Source organism: Pyrus communis, chromosome 3 (genome assembly GCF_963583255.1).
Source record: "Pyrus communis chromosome 3, drPyrComm1.1, whole genome shotgun sequence".
Lineage (NCBI taxonomy): Eukaryota > Viridiplantae > Streptophyta > Magnoliopsida > Rosales > Rosaceae > Pyrus > Pyrus communis.
Window position 1 is genome coordinate 14,836,792 of NC_084805.1, and position 25,184 is coordinate 14,861,975.

Below are 25,184 nucleotides of genomic sequence, written 5' to 3' on the forward strand. Positions count from 1 at the left end.
AATTAGCTTGAGATTTCCTGGAGCGTTATCTAACACAACCACCTTTATTTTCTCATCATGATCCATAACGAATTGCAAAAGCTCCAAATAGTTACCTTTGTAGCTTGAAGTGTCACTTTCATCATGACCACAAAATAAAAGACCTTGTCGCAACAAAAATTTAGTGCAACGATTGACACATTCAAGCAAGTGCGATAAGCCACACGAACTTCTTCTGACTGTTTGATCACAACCGTTTCAATGTCTTTTGATTCATTAGATTACCAGTGATTCAACAGCTTTATTGTGAAAACTACCAACTAGTCCTACATGTTTTTCAAAACATGTTGTTGCATGCTTCAAATTTTGAAAGCCTACCTCATTAAAGACGTCATTGCCTGATTGTTCAAAGTTGACTTTGAACATATATCAACAAAAGCAAAATGCGGCATCTTTAGATATACTATATTCCAACCAATGAAATTCATTTAACCAATTGTCAACGAACCGTCACTTTTTATTCAAATGCAAAGTGAATGAAAAATCATGATCTTTAGCTCTAAAAGGCTCCATCAGTATATATGCTCTTCGAACCTTATCTCGAATATTTGGAAGATAATCCTTCATTGGAATTCTCTTTCCAGGGTCTCTCTCAAGAATCAACTTTTATCTTATTTTGTTGTGGAGTGGAATTATTTGCAATTGGATTGGAAATATTTGGAATTAGAGGGGAACTATCCGGAATAGGATTGGAACTATCCAAATTTGGAGATGAACTATTTGGAGTAGGATTGTCCGAACTAATTGATGATGATTTTTGCTTGTAATATCGTTCCATAGTTCTATTTTCTACAGATATCAATTAATAAAAAAAAGGTCTATTTCAATTGATGAAACTAAAAAATATGTATGAACTAACACTGTAACATAATCTTAGACAAAAAAAAAACACTGTAACACAATCCAAGTAATATCATAAAATCTGAACGAATCAACAATAAATATGTATGAACTAACACTAAAATAGATGTGAAAAAAAATCCTAAGAAATTAACAACAAATTAAAAATAAATAAGGCTGAACTTAGTTTAAACCCCGTTACTGTTCTAGTTAAAGAATTGCAATTTTGGTTGTACTTTTTTTTAATTAAGAATGTATAGTTTGATTTTGTCTATCATGCGAACCTCTAAATTAGAGTTTTTGAATGGTTTAATTAGTGTTTGGTTGTTCGGCTTTTTATCAAATTAAGACATACCCACATGGGCTTCCTAACAGCTTTCTGCCAATGCACACAAATTAAGACCTACTCACATGGGCTTCTTGACAGCTTTCTGCCAATAGTTAGATCTCAGCCCTTAATCTCTTTTAATCAGATTGTAGGATGACATGTGTCCTTGGTAGGTGAAAAAGCTTTTGGGGTTGAGATCCCCAGCTAGGGTTTTCTTATTTTTTTGGGGTTTTCAGATTATATTTTCTAGAAAGTTAGAGAGAGAAAGGCATTAAGACCTTACTTTCCTCTTTGTTCTTCATTTATGAAACCCTAGTTGCAAAACCTTTTTTTATGCATTAAACACCCAATCATTGAAGAATAGGGTTGCATTGTCTTTGTTTTTGCATTAAATATGTGGTCAAGTGTTTCTAGTTTCAAATCTTTAAAACTGACCCACTTTAGGATTTTTGTCAGTTTCTTCCTTCAACTGTTTGATTGGAGAAACTGACTAGACATTTGAACCTAGAACTACATATCATTGTCACATCATTATATGCATAGTTCGTGAGCTGGTCTCTGTGCCACAAGGTGAAGACCTCAGGAGGAGTTGCTTCTTCGTGAAGACCTAAGGAAATCCATCTTTTGTGAGGCAAGGTTGCACGAAGGTAAAGCTGACGAATTGGGCTTTACGTGGTACTTTGGAAGAACCTTGATTATACTAGTGGATTGGACTCAGTGGAGAGTCCTTGATTTTTTAACCCAAAGGTGGGTTTCGGGCAAAAAACATCTTGTGTTCATAGTTACTTATATTGTGTCACATATCTCACATACATCTACATTCTACATAGATCACTTGAATATTTAATAAGTATGTTCTCACAATCATGCTCATTTAACATGCTAATAACTTGGAACAAACTGATAGCTTGCTGACTAGGATAACTATTGGTAACTGAAATTAGTCATTTAATCTTTGATTTATTGACTAACATATCTATCTTAGTCGACTAGAAGGCTTGACTAGTCAGTCCAGCATATTATTATTTTTATATAAAGGATATTTTGCCTGGTACCAATTTCAAGATGATGCTGCTAATTTAAGTGCTCTATCACGTGAGTATTTTAATTTTTTTTAATGACTTGGCTCAAAACGACGTCGTTTTGGCCAAGTCATTTAAAAAAAAAAAAATTGGCTTTCTTCTTCCTCCAACTGTTTTGCACAGCATGTAGCAGCCATGGCTATTGTTATTCTCCACCACTGCCTAGACTTGGGTGGCCCTCATAGGTCATCACAGCCATTTATCTGAGCTTTCAGGTGGTCCCTTAATAGACTTGTCCCTACACACCACCACATTCTCTATGTCTGCCTTTTTTGGCAGTGTTGCTTGTGGAAATCCCACGGGTTTATTTGGTTTCTTTTACTTGGTGGTTGCGATATGTGAGATGCTATCTGACGGAGGACGAAGTTTATTTTCTTTCCATCTCTGAGGTGCTGTTTGGCTGGGCTCCTGGCAAATGTTGGCAGTGGTGGCTTGTGCTCATTGTGTTGCTGCGACGCTTTTGGCGGCAGTGGGTGGAGGAAGTTGTTAGAGTTTGTTTTTGTGTATTTTTGTGTTGGGCTCAAAACATAGTTTGGGCTCTTGGGTTACTATGGAGGTCCATCTTTTGCTTTTGTGGTTTATGTATTTGGGCCTTTGTTCATGTAATTAAGTTGTGTTTTAGTAATAAAGTAACCTCCTTTACAATTAAAAAAAAACTAATTGTGTTGAAAATCAATAGGTAAATATTTGCACCCGAAAGAACAATACGCAATGTTTTGCAAAAAAAAAAAAAAGGGATTAATTGTCCCACATTGACAATAGCCAAAGAGACCAATCTCTTTATATATATTTGATTAAATTTGAACGATACAGAGAAGATTAGCATAACCCTTGTGCAAGGATGACACGCATAAATAGAGAAATGGTCCAATTTTTATGTTTTTATTTTTATTTTTTACTTTTTGAATCTTGCCTCAACTTTAATTTTTCTGTTTCTCTTCTAATTGTCCTACTTAAACACAATTTTTTCTAGTTAACTCTCTAAAATGGAAACTTTTATTCAAATATTATCTCATCTAACTAAACAAACAACAAAACAACAATCAAAGCCTTATCCCACTAAGTGGGGTCTGCTATATTAATCCTAGAACACCATTGCGCTCAGTTTTGTGCTATTTTTTTTTTTTGTTAAACCCAAATAGTCCAAGTCTTTTCTTAGAGTCTATTTCCAAGCCTTCATAGGTCTTCCCCTACCTCTTTGGCCTTGAGCTTCTGTCTCGTAGCCGCATTTTCTAATCGAAGCGTCTGTAGGTCTTCGTTTCACATGTCCATACCACCTTAACCGATTCTCTTTCATCTTATCTTCAATTTCTGCTATTCCTAATTTACCTCGGATATCCTTATTTCTAATCTTGTCATTTCTCGTTCGCCAGACATCCAACAATGCATTCTTATTGTCTCTACACTCATTTTGTGTATGTGTCGATGCATCATTGCCCAACATTCCATGCTATAAAACATTGATGGTCTTATTGTCATTCTATGAAACTTTCCCTTAAGCTTTAGTGGCATACGACAATCGCACAACACACCTAATGCACTCCTTCACTTCATCCATCAAGCTTATATTCTATGATTGAGGTCTCCATCCAATTTTCCGTTCTTTTGCAAGATAGATCCAAGATAGCAAAAGCATTCGCTCTTTGGTACTTCTTGATCTCTAATTTTCACCCCTAACTCATTTGCACCTCCGTTCTCACTAAATTTGCACTCCATATACTTTGTCTTTGACTTACGTAGGCGAAGTCCTTTAGATTCCAATATTTCCCGCCAAAGGTTAAGCTTCGCATTTACTCCCTCTTGAGTCTCATCTATCAAAATTATATCGTCTGTAAAAAGTATACACCAAGGAATATCATCTTGGATATGTCCCGTTAACTTATCCATTACCAATGCGAAAAGGTAAGGACTTAAAGATGAACCTTGATGTAACCCCACGGTTATGGGAAAGCATTCGGTTTGTCTTTCATGAGTTCTTACAATAGTCTTTACTCCATCATACATATCCTTTATAGCTTGGATATATGCTACTGGTACTCATTTCTTCTCTGAAATCCTCCAAAGAATATCTCTTGGGATCCTATCATATGCTTTTTCCAAATCTATAAAGACCATGTGCATATCCTTTTTCAAATCTTTATATCTTTATATTGATCTTCGTAAGAGATAGATTGCCTCCATAGTTGAGTACCCTGGCATGAACCCGAATTGATTGTCTGAGATTCATGTCTATTGCCTCAATCTATGCTCAATTACCCTCATAGAGCTTCATTGTATGACTTATTAACTTAATGCCCTTAAAGTTCATGCAATTTTGTGCGTCGCCCTTATTCTTGTAGATAAACACCAAAGTGTTTTTTGGCCACTCATTTGGCCTCTTCTTCGTTTTCAAAATCTTATTAAAAAGGTTTGTGAGTCGTGATATACTCGTCTCTCCCAAGACATTCCACACTTCGATCGGTATATCATCTAGGACCACTACTTTTCTATGCTTCATCTTTTTCAAAGCTACAATTACTTCTTCCTTCTTGGTACGGCGGTAGAATAAGGAATTTCTACAATCTTCAGAGTTACTCAACTCCCCCAAAGAACTACTCCTTTCATGTCCTTCATTGAAAAGATTATGAAAATACCCTCTCCACCTATCTTTAACTGTGTTCTTTGTAGCTAAGACATTTTCATTCTCATCCTTGATGCACCTTACAAGTTAGACGATCTCCTTCCTCATTAAAAGGAAATCTATTTGTGTTTTTGATGACCCGGTCTTGTAGGTAATCACATGTGTAATACCCTGATTATTTTTTAAATATGTGATTTGGTTATGAAATTCAAATTAATTGATGATTATGAAATCCAAGTGAAGGGAAATGTGAAATCCTATTCTTGAATTTTATTATTAAATTAAGTATTTTGTGTCGTATTCAAAGTTACGACGTATTTATATTTACGGCGTTTAAATTTTTTTTTTTTCCGATAAGTTAAAAATACGAGAATGCCCCTAGTTGGCTAAACAGAATTATACGAGGATGTATTTTATCCTTATATGTTTTTCCATATTTCTTGGTATATTCAGATAGAGCTTGATCCCATGAGTGCGTAGGCGAAAACTGTTCTTCAAATGGAGTTATAACGAAGAAGATATAAACGAACAAAGACAAGGGCATTTTGGTCATTTTGACCCTTTAATTCTAGAAGGCTCTAGCTTTGTTGGAGCAAGGATGAGGGTGATGAAGCTACGTGTGTGGCTATGATGGGAGGAAAGGATGAAAAATGAGGGAGATGAGGGGTTAGGGCTGCCAAATTAGGAGAGAAAGAAATGAGAGAATGGAGAGATGAGAGAAGTATCAGATCCTCCTTGACCCGAGTGACCTAACCTGACTCCCTTCGCATTTGTCCAACATCTTTCATCGGTTTTTCTGATGAATTTTGTTGAATCACCACCTGGAACCAACTCTGCGACCCTCCCTCTTCCATTTCCAACCAAACCCAACAAGGTTTGGCTTCCATTTCGTGAAGAACGGAGTCGGTGGCTCCGAGGGTTCCATGGCAGTGATTCGTCATTTCTAAAGGTGTTGCCTTCGTCCCCCACCACTTTAGCCTCCTCTTGAGGCCAGGAACAAAGCCCAAACAAGTTTGGGGGCGGCGGAGCAGCGGATTCAACGAATTGAAGAACACTCACTTTAGGGTTTCCGACGGATCAAGGGAAAATTCAGGTATTTTGGGGCTGAATTAGACTTCGGCCCAGGTATGAAACTTCTTCTCCGTGATGTGTTCTACAATTCTGTGAAATTTGGTAATTTTTGGAGTTAGTCAGAAAATTAGGTTTTAGTTTGTCGGAAATCGCCGCTTGCGGTGGCACGTGGCCAGTGGACCAACCTTGCCTTTTTAAGTTAAATTCGATATTTTGAATTCATATTTGATATTCGTTTGATGTTATTCGTTTGTTTGAATCTAGTATTGAACATATCCGCCACTTGAATATTATTAGTAAACGGTTTATATATGACAGTGAACTGCGAATGGCTTGATGTCGTTTGAGGGTACGTAGGCAGTCTAACAAGAAGGTTAAATGTAGCCATAAAGTAACCGAAATAAATTTATTGTGGTTAATAGAGTAAAGATTAACCATGACTTTATTTTGGCCTACCACTATGTTTAGCTTCCAAATTTTTGGGGCGTTACAACATGCTTTTCTCTCTTCTTAAAAAAACCATTGGAGCTAAAAAGAGATCGTATGCCATTGAAAGATCCAATATGCCTTCCCCCTCCTCATTTCTCTTATCTCATCTAACTAAATGAAGCTTTTAATCATTTTTTTTTCTTTCCTGTTTTGCTTCGTAATTTTAATGGTTATACGCAAATTTTCAAGTCAATATTCTCTAAAATGGTCTCTTTTTCTTTCGAATCTCGTCTCGTCTAACTAAACAAACTTAATCTCTCTTTTTTACAATGTAAATTTCATACTTAAAAACACATTTTCAAGTTCAGTTCATTTTGTTATAAAATGGTCCTTATTTTTTCAAATCTTGTCTTGTCTAACTAAACAAATTTAATCTCTTCAACAAATTAGTTATGAACAAACTTTTGTGATAAATATAATCTCATATGTTGAGTATGCTTGTTTATTCCTCCTTACAATAATACAAGGGAATAAGGATATAGGGAGTTTGAATTCCGAGCGTATGATTTAATACTCATAACTTCTTCTTTTTTTTTTTTTTTGATGCAATACTCATAACTATTTGAGTCTTTTGCATATACAAAATAAAGTTAATGAAAATATCAAATGCATCATACTATGAATCAGTATATATAACACAATCTTACATGTTCGTTTAACACATTATTTTAAAATGAAATGTTGAAATCTTCAACATTTCATTTTCCTCTATATTTTTCTCGTTTGTTATATATATATATATGTATATATATATATATATATATATATATATATATATAACACATTATTGACACAACTCATATGTCTCCTCTCCGGACCCTCACATCGTGTCCATTCATTGTAAATCGTGCGGTCATAAATCATTTTAAATTTTTCTATTTAAAATTGAACACAAACAGTACTTAACAAAAACTGACTGCACGATGTATAATGAACAGACACGAGGGGATCCTCATTGCTATATTGCAAACCTGCTTATTATTATTATTATTTTTTTTTGAACTAATGATATTTCTACACTAAGGGGGTGAGGAAAGTGGGCTAAGCCTCATAATAGGCTAACAATAATGTGGTTCAAATTCGTATTTGAGGAGAATCGAACCTAAGACCTCTCACTTACAAGCGAAAATGAATACCACTAGACCGTAGTACTAAGTGGCTACCGGCTTATTAATTATGAATTAACATATTTGATAATATCATATGAAGAGAGATTGCATGCTTCCGAGACCATAGTTGAGTGCTTATAACCGCTTGAGCTTACAAGCCCCTTTCATATGATAGACTAATAAAGTGTGTTGGCGAGAAAAACTTAACTCGTGATGTGTCAAATGAAAATGGCTATTGGAAGATTTGGGCTTAAGCCCTAATTTCATCCAAAGGAAGGCCCATTGGAAGAAATAGCCACCACAATATGGTGGACACACAGTCAATTGTTTATTTATATAGAGAAGTAATAAACTCATAAACACACTTTTTTTAGCCTCTTATGCAATTATGTTTAATTTTGACTATTAATTTCGTTTGATTTATTTAATGTAATGGTTAGAAATAAAAAAAAGGTATATGAGAAACTAAAAGATGTGTTTGAAAATCACTTCCCATTCGTAAATACATGCATGCACTAATTTTTTCTTAGTGTATTAGTTTATGAATTTGGCTACAATACTTACATACAGTTAATACAATCATTATCTTGATCGTCAAATGGTGATTATATTTAGTACTTATATTTACATGAATCATATGTAACCTTTAGCTAAAAATTGTACTAAATAAATGTAAGTATTGTACTTAATTTTATTAATTCATATCTTTTTTCTGTCATAACTTCCATTCAGTTAGGAATCAAAGTCGTCATTGAGACCTTCTACACATTACTTCTCACTTACCAATCGAATCTCAGAGGGGTCAGAGACTTAGGGGCCAGAAGTAGGTTTAATGTTCCAGTATTTTAATATATAAATAAAATAATGCTACAAGCAACGCAAAATATTTATTAAGTGCTGCCTTACTCAGTTCGTTTTAGATTCAAATTCTTTTTCTTTCATTAGTGTAGATTCAAATAATAATGTCATTTGTATTAAAAAAATATATTATATAGATTAAGCGTGCATTAATCGTTAAATGCGTGCATGCCTTTCTATTACTTTCGATGACATTCAAACTAACTAAAAACAATTCAAAATCAAAATCAAATGATGTCATTGATGCCAAATACTTTGAAGATATTTTTTTTAACAAACGATAATATCTCTGTTAAAGGAGTGAGGAAGTGGACTAAACCTCATAATAGTTAGTAATAATGTAGTTCAAATTTACCTTTAACGAGAATCGAACTTAAAACTTCTCACTTACAAGCGAAGAACAGTACCATTAGACCGTAGTACTAAGTGGCTACTTTAGAAAGATATTGATTATGCATGTGCGTACGTGATTACTATTTATGTCCTTGATTTATTTCGTTTGTATATATGTATAAATAGTTGACATTATTATGGAAAACAAAGTTTAGTAGGGCATGTCATGAGACTCTTGACCTACTATATATTCTCCTAACAAATAATGTGTATGCATGGATCCAAAAAATGGTGACAGAGCAGCATGGTCCAACGGAACAGCACTTAGCTCCCTTTGCTAGACCCTATAAAACGTCGGTGGAATAAGCTGGAAAGTGGAAACCCTACTTTAGTTTAATTTATCAATTAGGAGCTGCTTAATTGTTGCTAATGCCAGATTGGTTTACTTTTTTGTATTATATGAAAAGATTTGCTTAAATGGAAGCTTTAGGTTTTGGAAGACTAGCTCCTAACGCCAAAATGTCGGTTGGAATAACTTTTGATTTAGTAATGGGTCAAGATTTTTTTCTTGTTTTGATCAAGTGACGGGTCAAGATTAAAAGTTCAACATGAGGATGAGGTACAACATGAGAAAAACATAAAAAAAAAAAAGAAAGAAAGGGAAATAACATTATCATTTCTAACAAATCATGAGTTACAACTTTTTACTTACATAAAAATTAGATAATTTACGTAATGGAACACATGGCACATTTTAATAGACGATTCATGAATCAAGATACATACTCCCGTGTCATGTGGCAGTGCTCTTCCTACTTGAGTGTTTCTTGTCACAAGGAGGTCGGAAAGCTTAGGCTAAACTCGAATTTCGATTATATGTGTAAGAATATATGCTCTATAATTGAAGCTAAGTAGGAAAATGATTTTCTCGATTTGAATTTCATTTCATTGATGGTTGTGTCGTGTTATCATCTTAATTTCAACCACAAAAGTTTTCCGTGTTGGCAAGCAAAAAAGTTGTAAGAGAGTTTCATATATTAAGGAAACACATCAACATTTGAACCACGTAAATGTTTTTTTTTTTTTTCGGGTTACCCAGAAAACACAATTAACATTTGAAAAGAGAAATACTTAAAAGACTTAAGACTAAAACACCAACTAACTAGCAGAATTAGTTGGTACAAAAGTGTGATTGATATATATGTATGATTTGACTAATGAAAGTTTTAAGCTGACCGATCGCACAATGTCATCAAGCTAAGGCGCTAAAACGGTTGTCTTTTAATGCTATTACATGTTATTAAAAAGAAAATAGTTTTCACACATTTTTTTTCTTCTTCCTTCTTACAGCTCGTTTGAATGTACTTTTAAAATGTCTGAAAGCGCTTTTAATGAAAATATTTTTATAACCAATTCTAGGTAGAAATGCATGTAAATCATGAAAAAGCACTTAAAGTGCTTCCTGGAGAAATCACATAACTAGTGTTTCTTGCAAAAAACACTTCAAGTGCTTTTGGAACCCAAAAAGATTTTTTCTAAAAACGCTTTCAATTATTTTAAAAACACATCCAAACGAGCTCTTATACACCTGTAATTATTTATGGCCATTGTGTGTGGCTTCTTAATTAATTTATACAGTGAATATGGATATATATATATATATATAAAAAGAGACGTGAGGTGCTAAAATAAGTGTGAAAATCAACTTCCTTCCTTAAAAGTTGAAACTAATCATATAAAGTCAAGGCATTAGAACTGACATTTGACAATGATTTTCATTTGTAAAAATAGAAAATATGGTTCCTACCTAGAGGCAGATCCAGGATTTGAACTTTGGGAAATTACAGTGTTAAATACAAGTTTTTTTAGATAGGAACAGAGCGCGAAGTGTTGAAAAGAAAGCAGTTTATTCACTTGATGGGCTCGTTATGCACATGTCAACAGATATTGCATATGCCAAAGCAATCTGATGAGTGATATAAAGAGAACTTGTTGAGTACTGTCAACGCAACACGTTGAGATATGCTTAGCATGCATTACATTAGACATTTAGTAGGTACAAAAGGAACACATACCAGATATTCGGAGGGTCCTCAAAGACATTCACATGTATATTTTCCAGACTTGGATGATCCTTGGACCACCTTAGTCCCTACATCCATCCGCCCTTGGTTCCTACGGTGGCTTTTGACTAAAATGTGCAAAACATAACAAAGCAAAACAGAATTTTCTCATCAAATAATCTATGATTTTCATCTTCTTTTTTTGGTGAAATTTGTCATCTCTTAACTTAAAACATACATGTACATAACGATATTGACTATAGCAGATGAGCACCTCCTCATTCACTTAACTTCAAAATTTTCTTCTTCAAATCCGATTGGTATTATTCTTTAACGAATGTCATGCCATTGGCCACACTCCACCAACCAAGCCACTTTCAATTAACTAGTTATGGAACTCATTTTTTAAAGGCTTAATCTAAAAAATAGACCACTAGTTTATGAAAACTCAAACACCCCATCTACATTTTATTCATATTCATTACCAAGCTACATTAGGGTTAGAACCGACCCCCAATTATAAAATCTTCAAATAAATATGCCAATTTTTTTGTCCAAAAGTTTGATGCGACAATTTTATCCGTCGTGACTCCATTTTTATTTATTTTTTGCTTAAGCACTACTACGGAGTAGTTTAGTAGTTGAAGGTGAATTTCAGGGTTATATTTCATATTGCATGTCTTGAGTTTAATTTTTGACGTTAGTGATTCGCACGATGATGGAGTAGCTGAAAGGCTTTTATAAATCTTCTTAACTTCTGAAATGATAGAATATGGTGCCAAAGCCACCAGTTAGTTCTCTTTTAAAAAAATTGAATATAAATAAATGGTACGGCCGCAGCCGTCTACAGCCCTCTTCTCCTCCTGTTTTTAGTTAATCCGCAAAAAGATGGTCCAAGTCCGTCTGCTCTCTTTTGTCGCATTTCTGGGATTTCCCACAAAAACTGCCGGTTTTTAATGTCCTCTCATAACCTTCTCAATTTCTACTCTCACATTTCCCAGAACCCACAGTTTTTCTGAATTTCTTTTTTTTTTGTTTTTGATTTCCTTTTTAAGTATTTTTTTCTCTCTAAAAAAACCCATTTGTTTTATGGAAGTTTTTTATTTTTTATTTTTTATTTTATTTTTTTTAAGATTAGCACTCGTTTTTGTTAATATTTAATTTATTTGAATTTCTGGGTGTTGAATTTAATTACAGTAGGTAAGGCTGCTGATGCTTACTTGGCAGCATTGGCTTTTAAACAACATGTTTGGATTGAGCAAGGAGTCGGTACAAGATTTAGGTACAAGTTTCTTTTTTTCTTGGTTCTTTTTATGTTTTTGTCGGTTGACGTTTATCTTCTTCTTGATTCTGCTTTATCTCTTCTTTTTTTTATACGTCATACAATGCTTTTTCTCAAGTTTTCAAATTCTTGGAATTTTATGAATCTGCAATCTTTTGATGGGAAATTTGGGTTTTTCTAATTTTATGTAGCGTTTTTGTTGCAGAGGTTGAAATGTTAAATTCAAGAAGTGCGAAGGTTGCAAAACAGAAAAGATTTGTAGAAATGGTGAGATTGTGAGAGAGAGAGAGAGAGAGAGAGAGAGAGAGAGGCATAAACATAAAGAGAATGATAATTGAGGAGGTATTGAGAGGTTTGATAAAGAAGAAGAATAAGAAGAATGTTGTGTTGGTTGGGATTCCAATTGATAGCCAGAGCACAGAGCTGCTCGGATGGGCTCTCGTTAAAGTTGCCGAGCCCGGAGAATGCGTGATTGCAGTTCAAGTCTGTCGAAGTTCTGGTAAATGTCTGCAGATTTAGTCTAATTTTCATCTATTTTTCAATAATGTTATGTTTAATTTGGTTGATATTAGCTATTCAGATCGAGCCTGACAGCATAACATGCGAGACTGTTGGTGACATTACGTTTATTATGTACAGATTATGTCTCGAAAACCAAGAAGATGTTGGATGGTTACGTAGAGGCTTATGAGGGGCTACGTGACATGAAAAAGGTTTATACTTCTTAATCTTCACTACTCTAGCACTGGTTCAATTGTTCCAAAACTTGAGACTGGTCATGGATTTTTATGCTTTAAATTTCAGGTAGAGCTCATCGGTCAGGTCTTGACAGGAAGGTCAATCCGAAAAGCTCTAGTTAGAGAGGCGAAAAACCATTCTACAGTGGCCATAGTTGTGGGCACAAGTAAGCCAAAAACTCTAGGGTAAGGGACAAAGATTGATCTCAGAAAGAAACTTGCATTAGTTTTCAAGATTTTTGTCGCATTACTCTAAGAAGAGTTCTTTTGCAGCGGTTGGGATTCTACGGCGAAATTCTGTGCTAAGAAATTGCCACCGACCATTGATGTTGTGGCCATCCACAATGGGAAAATTGTGTTCAGACGGTGTACTAGCAATCAACTACCAGGTTGGTGTTTTGAGTCAAAATACTAAATTCTGCAGACTTAGGTGTAGCCAAGTTGGTTAGAACTGCCTACTCCACCCTCTGCACTCAAATTCGAATCCCCTCCCTGCATTTTACATTTTTATTAGAATATCACTTGAATCAGAAAGTAAAAATGAATACTACATTCTGTTTTTCAGCTTTTGTAGGTCTCACCGAAGACCCAAGACCAAGTCTTTGCTATGAGAGTCTCACTCCCAAAGGATACTCATCTGAATTTAGTGACTTCGAGGCGCATAGAGAAACCCCAAAATCACCTTCTGATATGGCAAAGAGCTCCTTAGATGGTTCGAAGCACGACAGTGAAGACACAAAGAATGAACAAAAGAGAGTGCCTTGGAGATCAATTTCACTTGGTGCAGCAGGACATGTGGATAAGAACCTTGGTTGGCCCCTACTTCGAAGAGTGAATTCTGCAGATCCTCAATTATCCGCCATAAGGGACATGTCTGTGGTGCAATGGGTGATGAGCTTGCCAGACCGTTCTCCATGGCAGTCTCCTAAGTGTACAACTATCAAAGAAAATCCATTCGAACGAAGTATTGGTGACATTGTTCATGAGAGTATGGAGGGTAGTTTTCCTGCTTTCAATAAACTTCCTGAAGGGTTCAAGCGTCTGCTCGAAACAAACTTATCTGGTTGCAGATGGTTCAATCATGAGCTTCTGAAGGCTTCAACTTCTCAATTCGCCTTAGGTTTGAAATAATTTTTCCTTCCCTTCTCTCTATTTGAATTCTTTTAAATACTTCTCTATCGATTAAGTTCTTTGTATTTTAACAGAAAATCTTATCGGAAAAGGAGGATGCAACCTAGTGTACAAGGGAACTCTTCCAGATGGCAAGCCAGTGGCAGTAAAGCTTATGAAGTCATCAAAAGAAGCATGGAAGGATTTTGTTCATGAAGCCGATATTATATCTTCCTTGAAGCACAAACATATTTTGCCTATGCTCGGGTTTTGTATCAAAGACAATGTTCTCATTTCTGTTTATGATTTCTTACCTCAAGGAAGCTTAGAGGGAAACTTACATGGTAAATGTGTTCAAGTACTTTTATCCTATGTTTTACGTTCTTGGTAAGAAGTTTCAGAACCCATTTTGATTTCAAGATGATAATTGATGCAGGCAAGAACAAAGATAAATCTGTATTGTCATGGGAGGTGAGATTTAATGCTGCTGTTGGGATTGCTGAAGCCCTCAATTATCTACATGGAAAATGTCCTCAACCAATTATTCATAGAGATGTCAAGTCCTCCAACGTTCTTCTCACCAAAGATCTTGAACCACAGGTACCGCTTAATCGAAGTAATATAGATGGTGTTTAAAATATGACCACAACCTTAAGTGTCTCTGAAACTGACTAAATGCTTGCATCTACATGACAGTTATCGGATTTTGGCCTTGCAATATGGGGACCAACAGCTACATCTTTTAAGACTGAATGCGATGTGGTGGGAACATTTGGTTATCTTGCTCCTGAATATTTCATGTATGGAAAAATCAGTGACAAAATTGATGTTCATGCATTTGGAGTGGTCCTTCTTGAATTATTATCAGGACGAAAACCAATTGGCTCTGAGACTCCCAAAGAACAAGAAAGCTTGGTCATGTGGGTAAGAGATTCACCTCTATAATTTGATTTTTCATTCTTAATTTTCACCTAATTGATCTGTTTCGGATAAGTGACATTGAATTCCATCTCAGGCAAAGCCGAAAATAGAGAGTGGGGATGTCAAAGACTTACTGGATCCAAATTTGGATGCAAAGTTCGATGAGGTTCAGGTGATGAGAATGGTTCGGGCAGCGAAACTCTGCATCACATGCTCAGCCCGCCTTCATCCAAAAATGAGTGAGGTACAAAAATTTCTTATGCTTACTAACTTGTAGGAAATAAGTTTCTGTTTAGTTTTAATGTGGAAAGGATTCCAAGTTTCATCATGTTTTTTCTTTCCCTTCAGATACTAAAGCTTCTAAAAGGGGAATCAGATGTCGAAAAGCAAGTGAACTCTCAATCTTTTGACATAGAGGAGTCAAAAAACCAAGATGATAATGACGATGAAGTTTATCCAAACTCGAGCGCAGAGTTGCATTTAGGTTTTGCGCTGCTCGATGTGGATGATGATACAACAACATCGTCAAGTAGTGTGGAGCGAAGCAACAACCCTTCATGGGAAGAATATTTGAAGGGAAAATGGAGCAGATCATCAAGCTTTGATTAACATCTTTTTCTACTCTCTTATTTTGTAAGTTTGCCTTGTGTAGCAAGGAAATTAGCATCTATACAATATAGGAAACCCAAAAAAAAAAAAGTGTGCACCCAATGGTTGGGGTGGATTGTAAATAAACTTGTACAATTAAATCGTTGAAGTGATAGTGTGAAGGGATGAAAATCTGTAGCTTGTTTAAATTAGCTTGTCAAAAACTCAATTTTCAACATGATCACAGAATGTGAGGCTGACATTTTGTAGCTTTGTGGTATAATGAAATTTGTTGTTCAAAGCAGTCAACCGATGAGGCTTAGATGCAAAAGTTATACGTAGACCTTTGGTTACTACTAGTTTTATATTTATGTGATGCTCGTGCGGCTTATGTTCTCCCGCACACACCAATGTATAAAAATTGAGTATAAATGATGTGGAACAGCAGATGACTGAAAGGATCGAAGAACAGTTGAAAAAGTGTAAAATTGGCATCAAAAGCCAAGCATTGCGAATTTGGGTCATGACCAGCCTTTTGAATTGAACAGTGTCACAAACAAGATGCAAAGCTTTGCCCTTGCATATGAGCTATTTGGATTTTGGTGAAATTTTTTGTTTTACTAGCCCAAAACGACATTTTAAGTTTTGAGGATATTTTGTTACTTTCGCATTTTTCTTTTCTATTAGAATTCCTAGCGAACAGTATCTTATTATCTTTCAATCAATAAACTTGAGGTTTTCTCAAATACCTGGTGAAATCTAAATTGCTTGTGGATTCTAATTTATGGTAATTCTTAGGTATTCGTATTTAACTTATCTATGTTGTGTTAATATTGATGAATTTGTTCTTAAGAGGTTCACATAATGTAGAAGAATAGAAAGAGAGAAGAGAGAGAAAGTGAAACTGTATATTGATTTCTTGATGATCAAGCTATCATTACAATGGTTGTTATATATTTATCCCTTACTTAGCTGATATTTAGCTAAACAACTATCTCTCTTCCTTATCTCAACTAACTTGTAACAACCTATAACAGCTCACTCATCAATCTACTGACAAGTGTCATTTAGTTTGACCTTTGATCTTCTCTTCACTTGGATCTTTACATCCCCCTCAATCATATGCTCAAGTGAACTGAGCATAATATTGCCATAGTGTTATTGAAACAAGGGTGCTGCCAAGCCTTTTGTAAGTATATCTATAGATTGCTCAGCAGAAGAAACATGTTGTATATGAAGATCTCCTTGAGTGACCATTTCTCTCACAAAGTGATAGTCTATCTAATTGTGTTTTGACTTGGCATGAAACATTGGATTTGTTGAAAGAGCTATAGCTGGGATATTATCATAATATAGGTCTGGAGGTAGATGAATATCAACATGTAAATCACAAAACAACTGCCTAATCCAAGTTAGTTCTGCAACTATAATTGCTAAAGCTTTGTACACAGCTTCTGTGGAAGACCTTGAAACTGTGTGATGCTTATTTGATGCCCAAGAAATTGGATTTGAACCAAGACAGATAACAAAGCATGAAGTGGATCGTCTGTCATTTGGGTCACCAGCCTAATTTGCATCACTGTAGGATTAGAGATGTATTGGTCATAGTCTAAATTGAATACCAAGATTTGAAGTGCCTTTGAGATATCTGATGATCCTTTTAACTGCAATAACATGTGATTCCAGAGAATTGTGTATGCATTGATATGCTTGATTCACTGAGAATGGTATATCTGGTCTTGTAAATGTGAGATATTGAATAGCTCCAACAATCATTATGTATTGATCAAGACTATGATATGGTTTTCCATCATTCCTAAACCCTAAACCCTAAACCTTAAAGGCTTACAATCTTGTAAATCAGCAATTTCAACCAATTCATTGATGTACTTTGTTTGTGACACAAATAACCCTTTTTGTGTGTAACTAATCTGCAACCCCAAGAAATAATATAGTTTCCCCAGATCTTTAAATCAAATTCAGCTCTGAGATCTGTAATTACATTTGAAATTAACTTAGAACTGCTACCAGTAAGTATCACATCATCGACATATAGTAGCACAATCACAATGCCTTTGGATGAATGCTGAACAAACAGATAAAGATCAACTTGTGAAGCTTTGAACACTAAACTTGGTAAAAAACTTGTGAACCTGTCATTCCAGGCTCTAGGAACCTGTTTAAGGCCATATAAAAACTTATGTAACTTGCAAACATAGTTGGAAGGATGTGTTGAACTTTGAAATCCTAAGGGTTGTTCCATATACATCTCCTCTTGAAGAACTTCATGCAAAAATGCATTTTTCACTTCCATTTATCTAAGAGTTCAGTTGAACTGTGCAGCTAATGCAAGAATTAACCTGATAGTTGTAGGCTTTACCACAGGGCTAAAAGTCTCTCCATAATCAATTCCTTCTTCCTGACTATACCCATTTGTCATCAATCTTACTTTGTACCTTGCAACAGATCCATTTGCATTTTTCTTAATCTTGTATACCCATTTACAACCAACTAGGTTCTTGTCAGTTAATAATGGAACCAAAGACCAAGTCTTCTGTGTATGTAAGACATTAATTTCTTCTATTATGGCATCTTGCCACTCTGAAATTTTTGAAGCTGCTTTGAAGGTTTTTGGTTCTGTGACAGATGACTGAGAATAGCTCATAGAAGCTAAGAAAGCTTTTTTTTTTTTTTTTTTTTTTTTTTTTTCCTTCTGAAGATTCCATTTTTGGACCTTGTTTGCATAGGATGAACATTCAAACGTATTAGCAATACAACATGTAATTGCTTATGTTGAAAGTCAGGATCCACATGGATATGATACTGTATAGGAGAGCGAGGATGTTGTACTATACTGGACCTCTGTGAAGATGAGTGAATAAACTCTGAGGCACTATATGCAAGTGTATTCAAGGAATCTGAAGCTCTAGATGCTGTCAAAGTATTTGAAGCACTAGATGAATGTGAGGTCAAGAACTCTGTGGTCTGAGATGTTGATGAATGATTATGAGATGCAGGTAATACTACCTGATTATTTAATGAAACTGATGTTGTTAGAGGGCTCTGAGAATGCTCATGTATACTTGTAGATGATGGATGTCTTAAGTTGGGTTATTGTGCAGCCCTAGAATATGGAAAAGTTGTTTCATCAAACAAAACATGCCTATATATATATATATTATTTGAGTTGTAATATCTAGACAAAGAAAACCTTTATAACAACCTGCATAACCAAGAAAAACACAGGTTTTTGTCTTTGGTTATAGTTTAGAGCTGTTGTATGGTTTAAGTAGTGGAAAGCATGCACAACAAAAAAAATTCAAATGATTAATGTCTTGAACCTGTTTAAACAACAATTGGTGAGGGGATTTCATTTGTAAAGTAGTACATGGCATTCTATTGATCAAATATGTAGTTGCATCACAAGCATGGAACCAGAATTTAGCAGGTAAACTTGCAGTTTGAAGTAATGTGATTGCAGTTTCTACAACATGTCTATGTTTCCCTTTTGCCAACCCATTTTGCTCTGGGCTGTGGGGACAAGATCTATGGTGTAACATGCCTTTTTGTAACAAGAAATGCTGAAACTTGGATCCTACATATTCACCTCCACCATCACCTTGTAAAATTTTTGGTTGTGCAGAAAATTGAGTGCTAAAATTGGCATAAAAGTGCACAAATGTTGCAAAAACTTATGATTTATTATGCAAAGGGAAAACCCATGTATATGGAGTACACTCATCTATAAAGGTTACATAATACCTAAATCTTGCATGAGATAACAAGGGGGCAGGCCCCCATACATCACTATGCAAAACCTCTAGAGGTTGTACAGACTTGGTTACAGGAAAATTAAACTACAGGTTAGTAAACTTTCCTTCCAGACAAGGTGTACGTATTGATTGACTTGTATCAAGTGATGCAAGGATATTATTTTGATGTAGAATGACATAAGGGATGACATTTGATGTATGTCCTAGTCTTTTATGCCATAAGCTTATATTAACAGGTTTTGCTAGACAACATGTGTGCTTATGAGATAATGCAGATGATAGCTTCTTTGGTGTGTTGAAAGGAATACGATAATAACCCTCTCTACATAACCCTTTGATTATGATTGTCCCTGTGGATTTATCCTGAACCCAGAACAAAATATCATTACAAATGAATCGACATCTATTGTCTTTACACAATTGATAGATGGATAACAAGTGTTGTGAGATCTTTGGAACATGTAGAACATTCTTCAATGCAAGTGTGTTACTAAAAACAGATAATGTTGATTTACCAATATGAGAAATATGCAAACCTGCACCACTTGCTGTGGTTATAGTATCATTCCCTTGGTATGAAGTAGCTAGATCCAAATTAGCCAACTTAGAGGTTATGTGAGAAGTAGCTCCATTGTCTGTAATCCAGAATAGTTGTTCAGGTGCAGAATGTTGATGCTGAGCATGCATACCAGTGAGTGTTGGTGCATGTGGTTTTCCTTGATATGAAAAGTTGCCTCGGTGATAGCATTGTAGAGCTGAATGTCCAAATTTCTAGAAAATTTGACATTGAATTGGTATATTGGCACTAGAATGTGAAGAATTATGCCTTTGAAAACAATCAGCAACAACATGACAACATGACCTTTCTTGTTGCAGATTTGGCAAATAGGGATCTTAGAATGATGTTCTGCATAGTTTGATTGATAGGGTTTTGGGGCACCAAGAATACCAAGGCTTCCATTTGGTGGAGGATTGTAAGATCTTGGACCATAATTATACGGTCTGCCTCTTCCTTTTCCTCGAAAATTGTTCCCTTTGTATCCCCAATAGTTGTAGAACCCTTGATATGAATTGTTATAGTTGTTAAATGAATCATTCCCAGAGTTGTATTATGTGGTATTTGATCCACCAACGTGATTGTTAAACCTTTGACTGGATGATCCAGAACTAGACCTTATTTCAGTAGATTGTGATGTTTCTTGATCAAGAACCAATGCTTTTCCCTTGTTCGACTGAGTGCCAGCAACCATTGCAGTTCCAAATGGTAAAATAGAAGAAGATTCAAATGACTAACCAATGATAGCTTATTCTACAAGTAATTGGGATCTGAAATCCTTGAGAGATATACCATTTTCCCTTCCTCTTATAACACATCTGAAAGTGTTGAATTCTGCAGGAAGCCCCTTTAGCGCAAAAATTATCACATAATCATCTTCAAACATTACTCATGCAGCTACAAGATGATCTCTTGCATCCTTGATCTTCTGGAGATAATCAGACACAGATTCAAACCTATTTTTAATCGGACACAGAGAATCTTTCAGGGAGATTCACCCACATCTCATGAGAGCTTTGACTGCCAATTATGGATGACATTGCTATAGTAGACAATGTTGCAATCAACAGATGCATAAGCACACAATTGTGCATTTTCCATACAAGGAAGTCATCTTTTTCAAATCCTTCAATTTCTGAATCATCATCAAATCTTGGAGGACATTTTCTTGATCCATCAACGAACCCCATGATGACATGGCTTTCAAGAAGCAACTTGATCCGGAAACTCTAAGTAAGATAGTTAGAGTCATCCAACTTCATTGTAGTCGAAGTAGAAACCAGGGGAATGAGGTTTGTGATCGGAGACAGAGCAATTCTCAATTGATATGTAGTCACCATTATTGAACTTTTGAGAAGAAACTTTCATTGAGAGTTTTGATCAAACACGTAGAGGGCAATTGAAGAAGAACATAATCATGAAGAACTTAGGGGTAAAAGAAGACCCCAAAATTTTAAAATCACAGCAGTTTGCAAAACAAAGGATTAGAGAAAGAAAACAATGCTTTTAATGGAGGTGCGGAAGCGCCAGTACATACCATGTTAATATTGATGAATTTGTTCTTGAGAGGTTCACAAAATGCAGAAGAATCGAGAGAGAGAGAGAGAGAAAGAGAGAAGAGAGAGAAAGTGAAAATGTATATTGATTTCTTGATGATCAAGCTATCATTACAATGGTTGTTATATATTTCTCCCTTACTTAGCTGATATTTAGCTAAACAACTAACTCTGCTTCTTATCTCAACTAACTTGTAATAACCTATAACAGTTCACTCATTAATCTATTGACAACTATCATTTAGTTTAACTCTTGATCTTCTCTTCACTCATTAATCTATTGACAACTTATAAAAGGATTGTTATCCCTTTTCTTCCTCTTGGTCGTCTTATCATTATTTCTCTCTCTTTTGGCCTTCTCCTTTCTTGTGTTCATCATCTGCAGAGTAGTACATGATGCGGACATCATTGTCAAACCTTTTAAATGAGGAATTAGATGGAAGAAGAAATAAAATAATCGGTCTTAATTTCTACTTCGTAGTTGCTTTGGTTTATGGATTTGGAGCACACTGCTTTGTTGTTTATATATAGTTTCCTATTTTCTTTCCTAATTCTAAAGGGATTTGGTTTACTTTCCTATTTCCGATTGGTTTAGGATTTGTTTTTCAAATTTCTATGTGGATTGGGATTTTTGAGAATAAAAATTGGCACTGTAAAATACCATAGGAAAAATATTTACTAAAAAAAAAAAAAAAAAAAACCGTGAGAAAAATAAATTGCTTAATTAATAAAGCAAACCTACCTTAATCAGTTGTACACCCACACCATTCCACAAGTTACCAGGTGGAGCGAATGGCATGCACCGATACATTGATTTATGTTTAGGGTTGTACACAAGCCGAGTCAAAATGAGTATCACTGTATTTAAACTTGGTTTGTTTAATTTTTTTCGAACTCAAGTTGAGTATCACGACATGCACTTATATTTATAATAAAAGCATTTCGAATAAAATCATTTCCCATAGAAGCTTATCAAATAAAGTATAGAAGTAATATTGTGAAAGGATGAAAACTTGTAGCTTGTTTAATTAGCTTGTAAGAACAAAACTCGGTTTTTCAACATAATCATCAAATGAAGAATGAAATTTTGTAACTTGTTGGATGATGAAAGTTTTCCCTATTACTTTATAGACGACAGTCAGGGAAAATTTTGTTGTACGATCGTCGTATGCCACAAAAATTAAAGGAAATTTTTTTATAGGATGACAATATAAGATCATCAATGCTTTATGGTACGAAATGTTAGGCAATCAAAAAATAACAAGTGCAAAAAATGAATGTAGCTAAGATGAGAATGCGTTGATGGATATGTGGGCACATGAGAAAGGATAGGATTAAGAACAAGGATATTTGAGATAAAGTAGGAGTGGCCGCAATTGAAGATAAGATGAGAGAAAATCGGAATTGAAGACCTAAAGTGCTCCAATTAGAAGATGCGACTATGAGACATGCTCACGTCAAAAGAGGTAAGAAAGACCTAGGAAGACTTGTAAAGAAACTTTAAAAAAAAATATGGAGTACTTGAAGCTAACAGAAGACTTGGAGAAAAACAGAGCTCAGTGACGTTGTGAAATTCATACAGCCAACTACACTTAGTAGATAAGCGTTCGTTGTTGTTGTTGGATAACGAAAGTTATTCATGTTGCAGTCAACTGATGGGGCTTAATGAGTCAATTTCATATTATATATTTTACCCTATTCTTAGTATGTTTTGGTAATTATTTTGGTAGAATTTTAATACTTTGATTTATATTTTCAATATAGGACATTCGACTTCCTCTGGAGTAAAACATGGCCAAATGGACGAATTTTGGAGTAATTCTAGTTGGAGGACGTTTATGAGTCAGTTAGCTTGATCGTATCAAAATATCAGATTTTACTACCAAGCATTTTTGGAGCACAAGATGATCTCATCAGATGGGTTCGTAGCCTTATAGAGATGAAAACTTCCTGATCTTCAAAACAAGTTATCATGGGCCAGATTTGGAGGATATTTGAGGCTAAAACGTGGCTAGACAAGTACTTGGCAGATTATCCTAACTTAATTAGGACTTTATTTTCTAAGTTATTTTATTTTATTATTCTTAGTTTCCTAATTGGAATAAAGGACCTGGTTTTTAGGGACTGTGCGATGGCATATCAGGTTTTATTGTTTTGCCGTTCTTAGTTTTCAGGCTACGCTTTCTTTTATGCAACTTTGGAGACAAAGAGTAATTGCTAGGGTTCCTGGAGATTTTCTACTTTAAGGTGTTTTCATTCCTTTTATTCTTAATAATATTTTCTATGATTTCAATTATGAATATGCGTAACTAATTTCTTTTGCTAGGGCGAAGCCTTGAGCCTTAGCATGAATATGTGATTTTTATTTAATTGCTTATGATTGATTGCATGCATACTTTGAATTATTAATCACCATGATTAAAACTATCTAATTGTCTTAATGCCTAATCACCATTAGGATCTTTACAAAAGTAATTTGATGCAATTTTGGTCGGAAGGTTCCCTAAAATTGGCGTTGGCTTCTTGTGGTTAATAATTGTATTTTCACTTTAGATGAACACCACGTTTTAAGGGTTGCATGGTTTTTTAAAGGGTTTTCATAAAACTTAATGAGTCTCTCATGTTCATATTTGATCCGAACGTCCGGACGGATTGCATGTTAGATATACGTTATATGGTGGAACCCTAGTGTTTTTATAAATTGGTATTTTAAAAACTGTTTCTTTTTCTTTCAGCTTTAATATTGCTGATTGTTTTATTTTTATTAATTAAATTCGTTTTATTAAATTAGGTCATAAAAATCAATCATCTCAAATTTCTATTTTACAATAATTAATTGGAATTTGGTTTGCTTTGAATTATTTAGTAATCCCTATGTAAAATGACCTTGTGAGAACCGTTTATACTACAATAATCTTGTCATTCTTGCAAGTATAGGAGTTTTTAACCCTTTTAGGTGTGTAGTAAAACCCCTATCAGGGCTCATATGCAAAAGCTACATATATAGACCTTTCGTTGCTACTAGTTTTATATTTATGTGATGCTCGTGCGGTGTAGGTGCTTGCGCACAAAGAAATGCGTGAGTTCTTGGATAACTGTAAATCGACAACAATGCCTAAATATTACGGATTTGGCTCTGGTGTTCAATTTTGAACATAACTCGCCTTTTTTAAGTGAACAGCCTAAGGAACAAGACACAATATTTTGCAATTACATATGGGCATTTTTGGCGAAATTTTATTGTTTACTAGCCCCCAAACGATATTTAGTTCAGAGGATGTTTTTAGTATTTTGTTATTTTCGCATTTTTCATTTCTATTACAGTTCCTGGCAAGCCTAGGGTTGTAATTCATGAGTTGAGGTTTTCTCGTGGATTCTAGGTTGCTCGTGGATTCTAACTTAAACTATTTCGTTTCGTATTCCTGATGAACTTATCATGTTATCAGTAACTAACAAGAGGTTTATTTATTTATTTATGGTCAAACTAAACAGAAAGTTTAGTAACAATTTTTGCAATGTAGATATAAAAGAATTGTGGAATAATTATACTGCAATCTGATTACATCAAAACGTGCACAAATTTAGGGCATGATTTTGTCGCACTAATAACTAAAATATTGTTGTATATGGATAATAGCGTAAACCAATATCAATGCTCGCACTAGTTTTTGGATTCGTGTCTCCCATTCTCAGCGGCGCCTTATCAAAGAGCCACTGCTGATCGTCACACTCACTAGTGTTTTGAGTCTCCAAGGGAGGAGGAACCCAATTCGAAATTAGCTCTCGGAATAGCAACTCGATCTGCATGGAACTGCTTTCCGTTTGTCTG

The 25,184-nt window shown here is 35.0% G+C and overlaps 1 protein-coding gene and 1 non-coding gene across 3 annotated transcripts; both read left to right on the forward strand.

Moving 5' to 3' along the window:
• The first annotated feature begins 3,063 nt into the window (after window positions 1–3,063).
• On the forward strand, window positions 3,064–3,166 carry LOC137730367 (U6 spliceosomal RNA). The gene has a single exon (XR_011068129.1). It is a non-coding gene; the product is annotated as a U6 spliceosomal RNA (small nuclear RNA).
• An 8,805-nt stretch (window positions 3,167–11,971) lies between these two features.
• On the forward strand, window positions 11,972–15,721 carry LOC137729473 (protein kinase STUNTED-like). Of its 2 annotated transcripts, XM_068468435.1 has the most exons (11): window positions 11,972–12,114; window positions 12,320–12,613; window positions 12,754–12,827; window positions 12,919–13,037; window positions 13,125–13,240; window positions 13,417–13,971; window positions 14,057–14,305; window positions 14,398–14,561; window positions 14,658–14,885; window positions 14,977–15,126; window positions 15,231–15,721. In XM_068468435.1, exons 2-11 carry the CDS (start codon window positions 12,442–12,444, stop codon window positions 15,489–15,491), a joined length of 2,088 nt encoding a protein of 695 aa, XP_068324536.1. In that variant the 5' UTR covers window positions 11,972–12,114; window positions 12,320–12,441; the 3' UTR covers window positions 15,492–15,721. The 2 variants fall into 2 exon arrangements, with proteins under 2 accessions (XP_068324536.1, XP_068324535.1); XM_068468434.1 differs by lacking the exon at window positions 11,972–12,114 and having other exon boundaries at window positions 12,170–12,613.
• The last annotated feature ends 9,463 nt before the right edge of the window (window positions 15,722–25,184 follow it).

Excerpts from the sequence above, each read along its gene's own strand:
- LOC137729473 (XM_068468435.1), top strand. The coding sequence starts at position 12,442 with ATGATAATTGAGGAGGTATTGAGAGGTTTGATAAAGAAGAAGAATAAG. Across the intron at positions 14,306-14,397 it reads CTTAGAGGGAAACTTACATG|GCAAGAACAAAGATAAATCT; the intron begins GTAAATGTGTTC and ends TAATTGATGCAG. Across the intron at positions 15,127-15,230 it reads TTCATCCAAAAATGAGTGAG|ATACTAAAGCTTCTAAAAGG; the intron begins GTACAAAAATTT and ends CTTTCCCTTCAG.